This window comes from Amblyraja radiata, chromosome 29 (genome assembly GCF_010909765.2).
Source record: "Amblyraja radiata isolate CabotCenter1 chromosome 29, sAmbRad1.1.pri, whole genome shotgun sequence".
Classification (NCBI taxonomy): Eukaryota; Metazoa; Chordata; class Chondrichthyes; order Rajiformes; family Rajidae; genus Amblyraja; species Amblyraja radiata.
This window is the reverse complement of record NC_045984.1, coordinates 12,552,901-12,565,969: the sequence shown is the minus strand read 5'-3', so window position 1 is coordinate 12,565,969 and position 13,069 is coordinate 12,552,901. Positions and strand designations below refer to the sequence as shown.

Sequence of the window (13,069 nt, the reverse complement as noted above, 5' to 3'; positions counted from 1 at the left end):
GTTTGCAGTGTGTTGGAAGTTGAAGGATGCTGGGGTGATAGTGAGGTCACTTGACAAACATCTCTAGCATCCATCCATTTCTTAAGCCATTATTCACCCACCTTACCAATGAATGCTGTATTTTAATAAAGAGCCATCATATAATAGAAACAGAAAATAGGTGCAGGAGTAGGCCATTCGGCCCTTCGAGCCTGCACCGCCATTCAATATATCATGGCTAATCATCCAACTCAGTATCCTGTACCTGCCTTCTCCCCATACCCCATGATCCCTTTAGCCACAAGGGCCACATCTAACTCCCTCTTAGATACAGCCAATGAACTGGCCTCAACTACCTTCTGTGGCAGAGTTCCAGAGATTCACCACTCTGTGTGAAAATGATGGATTATCAACCATTGCTGTTTTCCACTCATATTTCTTACTTTATAATAAAGACAAATAATTCCCTTTTTTAAACCAATTATTTTTTACCAGAATGTACACAATCATTTTATTAGGCAGAAGTGTGATAAAATCAGCACAGATGGAAAGAACAAAACATTTGGGTGGTCACATGGAGTCACTCTGTCCTTTGGCTTCTGCCAACACATTATATTGTAACACCATACAACAGTCTTTGATGTTTCAATCTATGGAGTAATTGCTCTTTATAGCAAAGGATTTTCTTTTTATCTGTTCCGAGCTGTACTCATGCATATGACAATAAACTTAAAATTGAACGGGATATTTACATCTGAAATGCAGGGTATTTTGATATGTGGGATTAATAGTCCATTGAACCAATTCTGAAGACAAACTATATCAGACAATTACCATTGTCTTCCCTCTTTGTCCAACTAAAACACAATTGGAGTTGGGGGGAAGCCAGAGTCCTTGCCGGACTTCAGAAGCACAACTAACCCAACTCTCAGGTCAACAACCCAACTTTGTAAATGGAAGAAGTTTCTGCACAAGAAATCTATTTTGGCAGAATATCGACTCTGGGATCCACTCATTTGCACAAACATGCACAAGTTAAGAGGAAGATGAGCTTTTTGTTGCACGAGATGACATAATCCAATCACAAAGCTTGGCAACTGATCAGGGCACAGGAAAGGCACAGCCTACTATGCATCAAAGGTTTCATCGTCGCTCTTGCTGTTCTCTTCTCCCTCGACACTTTCCTCTGCAAGATCAGCAAAAAAGCCATTCCCAGGCCCATAGCCAAACGCTTTCTTGCTTAATGATTCCAGCTTTCCGGACTTCTTCCGTTTCCTGTAGTCATCAACAATGACTGTAAGCAAGTTAGAGACATCCCAAAATTTCACCTTCTCGTCATGGGCACAGCTGGCGAGGAAATGGCCCTCTCTGGACTTGGCAATCTGCTCGATAGACTCGCCGGGGTGCTGCCCCACACTCCCAATCACTCGATTGGGAAGAATATTAACGGCCCTGGGAGAAACAAACGCACGATTTGAAGACACGCACACTATTGAAGCTTCATACTGTGATAACAAGTATATTTTCACCTGAGAAAAGGTTTGACATTCTTTCTAATGTCTGGTCCCAGAAATGAAGATATTCCAATTAAATCCTAATTATGATTGGTGAGATTCCTATCAAACTCTATCCTTCTATTAATAAAACACATAATTTCTCATACTGCCTTTAAAAATGTATAGAGAAGTTTTCCCAGAACATTCTTTTCCAAAATCCCCATTGTATTACTTACTGCTGCCTAATCTCTTTTGACTAACTAAAGTGCATAATCCTCACACTTCAATAATCATAACTGTTACCTTTCGAATGGAAAACCCAAGTACAGGTTATCAATTCCAGTAGGCGGAGAAGGGACGTGGTGGGCACGATGCCGTAAGGAGAATGAGCACAGAGAGCGCCCCACCCGTGGGGGGTGGGGAGAAACAACATGGTGGGCATCACACTGTTCAGGACATAACAGGCTGAGTGCAAGGACTCAGGGGCAGAGAAGATGCTTTACAACACGTGCTTTCTCACCTGATAACTCCATCCATGGAAGCTGTACAAAGAATGTTATCAGTGATCGGCACGACACAGTCAATGGATTCTCTCTGCACTTGGAATCGATCGCTGGTTGCCCCAAACCCATTCCAGTTGAAGATGTAGATCATTCCCTCTGATGAACTGCAGGCCACCTTGCCGCCTCCCTGTTCACAAACAGAAGAAGGTTAATTAGCACCGCACTCTGCCTGGGTTCCAGTCTCATTAACCAGCCTCTGCCTCATTGAGGGGAAGGTGCTGCACTCAGTCAGCTCATCCTGTAACCGCTGAGCAAGTGAATAAACTAAAGGGGCATGTTAAAGAAAATTGCAAGTTCGGCCCTGTGGGCCCTGGAATACTGAGGGGTGTTCCAGACTGCAGGGAAATGGGCATGGTGGGAAGGTGCAACGAGGCCAGGGAACGTACAATAAATGGGAGGACTCCAGTGTTATCCTTGGAGTCAATGTTCAAGGATTCTTAAGGATAGTGGTAGTTACAAGAGATTAAGGGATGCTTTCCTTATTCGTTGGTGCACAAGATCAGGGGAATTATGTTAGAACAGCGTACAACATTAGTTTAGCTGTAGTTTATGCCTTGCATACATTTCTGGCTGTCATGTCACAGGTATTATGTAAGGGCGGCACAGTGGCGCAGCAGAAGAGCTGCTTCCTTCCAGTGCCAGAGACACAGGTTCAATCCTGACTATGGGTGCTGTCTGTATGGAGTTTGTACATTCTCCCTATGAAAGAGTGCGTTTTTCCCCCGGTGCTTCAGTTTCCTCCCACACTCCAAAGACGTACAAATTAGTAGGTTCATTGACTTTGGTAAAATTGTCCCAAGTGCGTAGGATTGTGTTAAGTGTATGGGGCAATCGATGGTCAGCGCGGTCTCGGTGGATTGAATGACCTTTTTCCGTGCTTTTAAAGTTTATTTTGTGGTTACTAAGTTTTACCTCACCTACATATTCTTGTAAGAATTTACCCTGTGGTTAACAATCATGGCCATTGGTTTCACAATGTTTAATCCAAATACATTTCAATTCTGCAAGAGTTCACCTTCATTATAGCCAGTGATGTAAGGTCACCATCCTGAAACTCTGATTGCAGGTCAAAGCGGCGTCTCTTAATGTTGAAAACACACATCGTACCATCACCACTAGAGAGACAACAGGACAATGTGAGAAGCCATTATGCAGAAGGAGGGAGAGACAAATTAATAGAGAACACAAGGTGCAGAAGAGATCAGATGGAACAACCAATACATGCTAGTGGCATGCCAGCTGCTGTCTCACAGTTCCAGTGGCCTGGGCTCGATCCCGACCTTGTGCCTTCTCTGTCTGGAGTTTCAGTGACTTATGTACAAGTTGTAGAATCATGGATTCACAGCATGGGAATAGGCCCTTTGGCACATTAAATCAGTACTGACAGTTAATGCCCATTTACACTAAACTCACTTTATTCTCCTCATAGCAAAAGCAGCCAACCAACCCACGTGTCTTTGAGATGTTGGAGAAAACTGGAACACCTTGAGGAAGCCTACGTGGTCACAAAAAGAATGCAGGCAACAAACATAGCCTCATGAATCCCAGCTGCATCTGGCTTTGTTGGTTACATGAAACTGTCTTTGTTCAATCCGACTCTGGCGCCACTCCCCAAATCGTTGTCCACCACATCAACAACGACGCTAATGCTGCCGTGGTGCATCTTGTCAACTTCAACACTTTCGCCATCATGGCCATCCAGCCTCAAATTCATCTGGTCTATTTCTGACACTTCTCTTCCCTTTCTAGATCAGGAGACAAACTTATCCACCAATATCTACTATTAACCTATAGACTACCACAACTACTACTCCTCCTCCCACCCCATTTCCCATAAGAATGCCATCCCCTTCTCTCAGTTTCTCTGTCTCCACCGCATCTGTTTCCAGCTAAGGTATTCTGCTCTACAACTTGCAAAAGATCATCCTCCTCTGGAAATGTGGCTCACCCTGTGCCATGGCTGATGGAACCCTCACATAGAGAGGCCAACCTCCATCTCCAGCACATCTACTCTCACCTTTCTTCCCACAAACAGAGTTCCCCGCTCCACACCTTTTACTCCAATGGCCTTAGTATTCAGCACATCATCCTTCACCGCTTTTTTCAGTTCCAACATGATCCCATTGCCAGTCATATCATCCCCTCTCCACTTTCTGCAAGGACCATTCCCTACGACCCTTGGTTCAATCCTTCCTCACCCACCCCTCCCCATACCCTGCTACTGTTGGTGCAATACATGTTCTTGAACCATCTTCCAGGGACCTAAACTGCCTTCCAGGTGAGGCATTCACTAGTACCTCCTCCAACCTGATCTACTGCATTTGGTGCTCTCAAACCAGCAAGACCAAGCACAGAATAGGTGATCACTTTGCAGAGCACCTTATTTGCAAAAGGGCCTCACCACAATGTAACATCATGCCTATGGAGTATGCATGAATTAATCAAATTTTTACCTAAGAGGCAAAACTACTATTCACTGAGTCAACCTTTAAGGTGAACCCATCCAGTTAGCCGAGTTGTTTCTGTACCTGGTTGTAAGCAAGATCTTCTTATTCTGGTCAATTGTGATATCACTAATATAATCATCATGGTTTTTCATCTCCATGAAAGAGGTTTCCTTCCGCAAATCCCAAACTTTCAACAAACCATCATCGTCTCCCGTAGCAAAAAGATTTTCATCAATCAGCTTCAAGCTATTAATAGCAACACTGGTGGAAATAAAAACAAGAGACCCAGGGTTAAAGTTAAGCAAATGGGAGGGTGGCTGAGCGAGAAAGGCTAGTGGATCGGTGGGAGGAGTTGGAATCCATTAAGTTATGTGATAGGTGATACACGATCCTGTGGCTGAATATTTTTTTTGTTTAAGTCAACAACATGGCAGAAGCAGGAGAATGGGAGGTGGGTGAGGGTGTCAGGTGAAGAATGGGAAAAGAAAGGGGTGGCGAGGCAGCAGGGCATGACCCAGGAGAGGGGGGGGGAGGCATTGGCAGGGAGATGTCCGATGTGGTGGGAGGGGTGGTGTGTGGGGGGGGGGGGGAACCATATGTACTCAAGGGAGGTAAACGAGAATATATTCCCAGATGGGAAGGCAGAACAACATTGGACAATGTACAAAAAGTGATATGAACTTAGAAATGTTTTGCATTAAAATATAATCAAGTAAACAAATGAAAGGCTGTGGATAAATTGAGATGAGGATCATATTTAATCTGATGAAATAGATATAGCCAGAGAAGATTAACAATTAATTTACAGTACTATGTTACAAGTAGGAGAATAGCATTGTAGTTGGAGAATCGAGTTGGGGGTGGGAATGGAGGAGAAAATGGGATAATGTACATTATCTGCCCGAAACGTTGCCTATTTCCTTCGCTCCATAGATGCTGCTGCACCCGCTGAGTTTTTCCAGCATTTTTGTGTAACTTCGATTTTCCAGCATCTGCAGTTCCTTCTTAAACACCTTAACAAGGCAATTTGGTGCACAAGTGTAAGGATTTCTGCAGATGGTAGCACAGGTAGATAGGGAGGTGAGGCACGCCTATCAATACGGCATAGGACGCAACGTGCAGGAGATAATGGCGCAATATAACATTGGTTCGCCGCAGTTAGAATACAGTGTACTATCTGATAGCAATGCTACGGGAAGAATGCAATTCACTGGAAAGTGTGCACAGCAGATTCACCAGATGAAGCATTTCAGTTATATGGATAGATTGGAGAGGCTGGGTTTGCTTTCCTTGGAGTAGAGCAGGGCAAGGAGGAATCTGATAGAGGGGTACAAAATTGTTAGGGACACTGATAAACTAAATAATAGGAAACTATTCCCCATATCAGAGGCATCCAAAATTAGAGGGAAAGGTTTTAAGTTAGGGGATTAAGGTGTAGTTCAGATCTAAGGAAGATTTCTTCCCACCAGGGATGGTTGGAATCTGGAACACACTGCCTGAATAAATGATGTAGGTAGGTACTCGCATAGCATTTAATTATGTAAGGGAGCACTTGAATTGCCAAGGCAAAAGAAAACTATGGACCAGGTGTTGGTGAATGGGGAGTGTGTGGGGAATGAGATGATGGACCGAAAGGCCCATTGTTGTTCCTGTGACGCAATGAGTACTTTGGGAACACAGGTTGAAACTCTGTTCAGGGTAATTTAACCTGGTTTCCTCCAGGTGCTCTGGTTTCCTCCCACATCCTAAAGGTGTACGGGTTTGTTGGTTAATTGGCCTCTGTAAATTGTCCTGCGCTGTTTAGGTGGGAAAGCTGGAAAATATAGAACTAGTGTGAACGAGTTATCAATGGTTGCCGTGCATTTGGTGGCTGAAGGCCCCGTTTCCATGCACTAAACATTCCTTGGAACACTACAATTTACCGTTTATGTCCTGCCCTCATTTGACTTTCCAAAACGGATCATCCTCACCCTCTGCACTCCACATTTACAGGTCCATTCTGTTACTGTTGGATGACCATCTATAAATCATACTTTGCATTTCACCTTGCATTTCACCTATCACCGTTCCTTTCAACCCTCACACTCTGCACCCCGACCTCCCCCTCGCATGGCCTCAGTCCCAACTCTGCCCTGGATCACCCAACTACGCCCATTGCTTTCTGCCGCTCATTCGGTTTGGGGGGGAGTCAGTACCTGTGAGCTTTGGGAATCCTCCTCGTCAACTTGCCTCTTTCAACATTGAGAATGTGAACTGATTTATCTTTTGAAACTGTAAAGAGTCCTGCAAAGAAGAAAACACCATGTGAGTTCTGAGTCATGATCGCACTGAAATCATGTGCGGTTATCTCCCTGCAGGTGCTGGCTGACCAGCTAAGCAATTCCAGCATCTGATCCTCTTATAACACACATGCTATGAAATCCAACAACCCACAGAGTCATTATATAAGAGCAAATTTTGAATCCCACTACCTCACCTTAGAATGCATGTGATCTAATTGTCAAGAATAGCCTACCATGCAGGACCTCGTCAAATGTCTTGCTAAAGACCACATAAACAATATCCACAGCACTGCCCTGATCAATCTTCTTGGTGACCTCATCAAGAATCTTCAGATCTGTGGGTATTCCACGCATACTATGCATACTATCCTGAATCAGTCCATGCCTATCCATATGATGGTAGATCCTGTATCTTAGCACGCAGTTCAGTGACTAACCTTCTATACATTAGGCAAATCATATTATGTATAAGAGTGTCAGAGAGGAGACCACACTGAGTCAGTACAAAAAGGTCACCATGTTTTAGGTAATCTTCAAGTACCCTTCAAGTCTGATATGTTGTTGTCACCGAAGAGGATCTACCACTATCCACTGTAATCATTTCACTTTTTTAATCACGTTTAATATATTCATGGTATGATTTGACTGGATAGCATTCAAAGCAAAGCATTTATAATCTAAACTAGAACTAAACCACCTTTGGCAATTTGTATACTGCAGTAAGACACCACAACTCCTATGTTTAAATTTGTTAGCTTTCTTGATCTTCTCCTCAGTAAAAAAATGGATGAAAAATATTAATTTAATCTCTCCCCCTCCCATCTCTCCCCTTCCTGCAAATATTGATAATATTGATAATAAATTGAGGCACTACCTTCCCCGTTGTCGGTGAATGCCACTTTCCGGCAGGATTTCAAGTGATGCCCCGAGGACCACAGCTCCTGGTTTCCAGACTCCTCACACGAATAGGAGAAACTGCAACACAATTCAAGGCAGACGGTCACTATTTTCCTGCCAATGTTTTCCTTTGTTTCCCTTGATACTCTGCTTGGTGTTGTACCCTCATCCTTCTGTGCTCCCACCTCAGATGGGTGCTGTAACCATTGATTAAATGCCTCAATACACCAGAGAATCATATATATCTGTATAATTCAACTCTGTTCAACACTAATACTAAAAAGCATAAGATCAAACAGAACCATGTTTCTTCCTTGCGTACAACACAGTGAAAGTGATGTTGGTTAAAAGGGAAGAAACCACGGGGGCACCTGAGGTTTTTTGGCGTCTGACTCTAAGTCTTAAGGATATAATTAATGCAAAGTAATGGCTGGAAGATGATGGGTGACAATGCAATTAGCGGGAATAATTTTGGGTGTGACTGGAGAATTAATGATATCAATGAAAGGAACAGTATTTAGGAACATAGAAACATAGAAAATAGGTGCAGGAGTAGGCCATTCGGCCCTTCGAGCCTGCACCGCCATTCAATATGATCATGGCTGATCATCCAACTCAGTATCCTGTACCTGCCTTCTCTCCATACCCCCTGATCCCTTTAGCCACAAGGGCCACATCTAACTCCCTCTTAAATATAGCCAATGAACTGGCCTCAACTACCTTCTGCGGCAGAGAATTCCAGAGATTCACCACTCTCTGTGTGAAAAAAGTTTTCCTCTACTCGGTCCTAAAAGATTTCCCCCTTATCCTTAAACTGTGACCCCTTGTTCTGGACTTCCCCAACATCGGGAACAATCTTCCTGCATCTAGCCTGTCCAACCCCTTAAGAATTTTGTAAGTTTCTATAAGATCCCCCCCTCAATCTTCTAAATTCTAGCGAGTACAAACCGAGTCTATCCAGTCTTTCTTCATATGAAAGTCCTGACATCCCAGGAATCATTCTGGTGAACCTTCTCTGTACTCCCTCTATGGCAAGAATGTCTTTCCTCAGATTAGGAGACCAAAACTGTATGCAATACTCCAGGTGTGGTCTCACCAAGACCCTGTACAACTGCAGTAGAACCTCCCTGCTCCTATACTCAAATCCTTTTGCTATGAATGCTAACATACCATTCGCCTTCTTCACTGCCTGCTGCACCTGCATGCCTACTTTTAATGACTGGTGTACCATGAAACCCAGGTCTCTTTGCATCTCCCCCTTTCCTAATCGACCACCATTCAGATAATAATCTACTTTCCTGTTTTTGCCACCAAAGTGGATAACCTCACATTTATCCACATTATACTGCATCTGCCATGCATTTGCCCACTCACCCAGCCTATCCGTCACCTTGCAGCCTCCTAGCATCCTCCTCACAGCTAACACTGCCCCCCAGCTTCGTGTCATCCGTAAACTTGGAGATGTTGCATTCAATTCCCTCGTCCAAATCATTAATATATATCGTAAATAGCTGGGGTCCCAGAACTGAGCCTTGCGGTACCCCACTAGACACTGCCTGCCATTGTGAAAAGGACCCGTTTACTCCTACTCTTTGCTTCCTGTCTGCCAACCAGTTCTCTATCCACATCAATACTGAACCCCCAATACCGTGTGCTTTAAGTTTGTATACTTATCTCTTATGTGGGACCTTGTCGAAAGCCTTCTGAAAGTCCAGATATAACACATCCACTGGTTCTCCCTTATCCACTCTACTAGTTACATCCTCGAAAAATTCTATAAGATTCGTCAGACATGATTTACCCTTCATAAATCCATGCTGACTTTGTCCAATGATTTCACCACTTTCCAAATGTGCTGCTATCCCATCTTTAATAACTGGTTCTAGCAGTTTCCCCACTACCGACGTTAGACTAACTGGTCTGTAATTCCCCGTTTTCTCTCTCCTTCCCTTTTTAAAAAGTGGTGTTACATTAGCTACCCTCCAATCCTCAGGAACTACTCCAGAATCTAAAGAGTTTTGAAAAATTATCACTAATGCATCCACTATTTCTGGGGCTACTTCCTTAAGTACTCTGGGATGCAGCCTATCTGGCCCTGGGGATTTATCGGCCTTTAATCCATTCAATTTACCTAACACCACTTCCCGGCTAACCTGGATTTCACTCAGTTCCTCCATCTCATTTGACCCCCGGTCCCCTGCTATTTCCGGCAGATTTTTTATGTCTTCCTTAGTGAAGACAGAACCAAAGTAGTTATTCAATTGGTCTGCCATGTCCTTGTTCCCCATGATCAATTCACCTGTTTCTGACTGCAAGGGACCTACATTTGTTTTAACTAATCTTTTTCTCTTCACATATCTATAAAAGCTTTTGCAGTCAGTTTTTATGTTCCCTGCCAGTTTTCTTTCATAATCTATTTTCCCTTTCCTAATTAAGCCCTTTGTCCTCCTCTGCTGGTCTCTGAATTTCTCCCAGTCCTCTGGTAGGCTGCTTTTTCTGGCTAATTTGTACGCTTCATCTTTTGTTTTGATACTATCCCTGATTTCCCTTGTTATCCACGGATGCACTACCTTCCCTGATTTATTTTTTTGCCAAACTGGGATGAACAATTGTTGTAGTTCATCCATGCAGTCTTTAAATGCCTTCCATTGCATATCCACCGTCAATCCATTAAGAATCAATCGCCAGTCTATCTTGGCCAATTCACGTCTCATACCCTCAAAGTTACCTTTCTTTAAGTTCAGGACCCTTGTTTCTGAATTAACGATGTCACTCTCCATCCTAATGAAGAACTCAACCATATTATGGTCACTCTTGCCCAAGGGGCCACGCACAACAAGACTGCTAACTAACCCTTCCTCATTACTCAATACCCAGTCTAGAATAGCCTGCTCTCTCGTTGGTTCCTCTACATGTTGGTTTAGAAAACTATCCCGCATACATTCCAAGAAATCCTCTTCCTCAGCACCCTTGCCAATTTGATTCACCCAATCTATATGTAGATTGAAGTCACCCATTCTAACTGTTTTACCTTTGTTGCACGCATTTCTAATTTCCTGTTTGATAAATTTTATTTTTATGGGCGCCTTTCAAGAGTCTCAAGGACACCTAGGTTTGATGCCATCCCCAACTCCACTACTACTGTTAGGTGGCCTGTACACAACTCCCACTAGCGTTTTCTGCCCCTTAGTGTTTCGCAGCTCTACCCATATCGATTCCACATCCTCAAAGCTAATGTCCTTCCTTTCTATTGCGTTAATCTGCTCTCTAACCAGCAACGCTACCCCACCTCCTTTCCCTTTCTGTCTATCCCTCCTGAATATTGAATATCCCTGGATGTTCAGCTCCCAGCCTTGGTCACCCTGGAGCCATGTCTCCGTGATCCCAACTATATCATAGTCATTATTTGCTGGAAGTTGAAGCATTAACAGGAGATTAGGGTTTAGGGAATAAATAAAATGACACAATTACATTGTGCAGTTTTGAAGCTCAAATGGCGTCAAAGAGCTCCACAGGCAATTTAAACATTTTCTAGTTTTGAAGAGAGGTCTCTGACCCCAAAACGTTAATTGTGCCCAACTGTTGAAATGGCCAAGAAAGCACCTTAACGATGTTAGACGTGGCCATTATCAAATTTTCAAAACAGCACCCTATCCACCAAGTAAAAAATATTGAATCAATTCTGAACAAGAGGCAATACAATTACAGACACCGGAAACTTAGCAGAGATGTTACCTATTAATGTACCCTTGCATTTAATAGGTGTATCTTCTAATCCATTAAACAGCACGTCATGGAATTGCACACCTTACCTCTCCATATCTCTGTCTCCGTCTCTCCTGTTTCTCAGTCTGAAGATGGGTCTCGACCCGAAACCTAAACCATTCCTTCTCTCCAGAGATGCTGCCTGTCCCGCTGATTTACACCAGCATTTGTGTCTATCTGCAGTTCCTACTAGTCATTATGCTTTGATTATGAGCTGCAAGGCAATCTGCAGAAGGCTGATGTCCACCAGTATAATGTAGTCCAAAGGCTTACACTCTTTTTCCTGACCTAAATACTTAAGAGCATTGTTTTGGTTACCATAATATATCTCTACAGAGAAATACATACACATATATATCTCCATCAACATCTCCCGCTGCGATAATATCTCGTGTTGGGTGGAAAGCAATCGTATTTACAATGGCACTAAAGGTGATGTCTTCTGGGGTCTCTCGTATACGGGGCTCTTTTGTTTCCTCAATTTCAGAATCATCCTGTTGAAATGAATATTTAAATATGAGGATAGTTTCTGCAGGATACACTGCTCCAAATCCAGATAGCCTGGAACAATCCCGAAAGCACAAGACAAGGAGTCTGAAGAAAGGTCTCGACTCAAAACGCCACCCATTCCTTTTCTCCAGAGATGCTACCTGACCCGCTAAATTACTCCAGCATATTGTGTCGATCTTCAGTGTAAACCAGCATTGCAGTTCCCTCCAACACAAGACAACTACCAAATCGGGAGGAGAGCCTCTTCACACAGCCAAAGAACGGTGGGAGCGGGAAGGAGAGGACTGGGTAGGATGCTGGAGTAACTCAGCGGGACAGGCAGCATCTCTAAATAGAATGGGTGACGTTTCGGGCCTAAACCCTTCTTCAGACCTGGCCGGGGGCGAGGGGAAGCAGTGGATTTGCCGAGCGGGGAAGGAGAGGAATGACCGGGAGTAGGGGAGAGAGGGGAAGGGGGAGAGGATCGGATGGGACAGTTCAGGCGAGGGGAGATAGCAGCCGGGACGCCGGAGATGGAACATGGAGCAAGGGGCGTTGGGATAGGTGCAGGCGGCAGGCAGTCCGTTCTCCCCTTTCCCACAATAACCCAGCTCTCCGCGTTCATTTTCCCTTCCCGTTCGAACCCGATCCCAGGACGGGCTCCACGACCACGACCGCTCACCGTGGGCAGCGCCATGTTGGCTCCCAGAATGCAGCTGCCGCGTGTTGAAGTTCATTAGCAACAAGGGGGGGGGGGGGGCAGAGTGGGATGGGTCTGGGGTCAAGAGGTCAGTGATGAGGGCAGTTGTTGTCTCAGGGGCAGAGGGAGTGGAACAGTGATGGAGGCAAGGGGTGGCTCATGGGGTCAATGATGAAGGCAGTGCCTAGGGGAGGGGTGGGGAGATGTAGGGGTGCAAAGAGGGTCAGGGTAGAGGGCAGAGGCTGAGGAGGGTCAATGATGAGGGCACTGCCAGAAGGAGGAGATGGTTCAGTGGCGTAGGGGGCCAGTGATGGGGAAAAGGAGGGGTGGGAAGGCAGACAGTGTAATGACAGGGAAGTGCAGGGGTGCGGAGGGGACAAGGGTAATGAAGGGGTAGTGTTTAGGGCAGAAGGGTGAGGAGTCAATGATGAGGGCAGTGATGGGGGCGGTT

At 44.5% G+C, this 13,069-nt stretch overlaps 1 protein-coding gene across 2 annotated transcripts; it reads right to left on the bottom strand.

Annotated features, from left to right (window-relative positions):
• Positions 1-447: 447 nt before the first annotated feature.
• On the bottom strand, positions 448-12,736 carry wdr55 (WD repeat domain 55). 2 transcript variants are annotated; one of them, XM_033046579.1, is made up of 8 exons: positions 12,601-12,736; positions 11,778-11,923; positions 7,642-7,742; positions 6,681-6,768; positions 4,567-4,746; positions 3,054-3,153; positions 1,996-2,165; positions 448-1,431 (listed from the first exon to the last, which is right to left on the bottom strand). In XM_033046579.1, the coding sequence occupies exons 1-8, from the start codon at positions 12,613-12,615 to the stop codon at positions 1,107-1,109; spliced, it is 1,125 nt and encodes a 374-aa protein (XP_032902470.1). In that variant the 5' UTR covers positions 12,616-12,736; the 3' UTR covers positions 448-1,106. The 2 variants fall into 2 exon arrangements, with proteins under 2 accessions (XP_032902470.1, XP_032902469.1); XM_033046578.1 differs by lacking the exon at positions 12,601-12,736 and adding an exon at positions 12,526-12,558.
• Between the last annotated feature and the right edge of the window lie 333 nt (positions 12,737-13,069).

Coding starts and splice junctions, on each gene's coding strand:
- wdr55 (XM_033046578.1), bottom strand. Junction 4,747..6,680: donor AGGATTCCCAAAGCTCACAG/GTACTGACTCCC, acceptor TATTTCCACCAG/TGTTGCTATTAATAGCTTGA. Junction 3,154..4,566: donor AAGATCTTGCTTACAACCAG/GTACAGAAACAA, acceptor TTGTCTCTCTAG/TGGTGATGGTACGATGTGTG.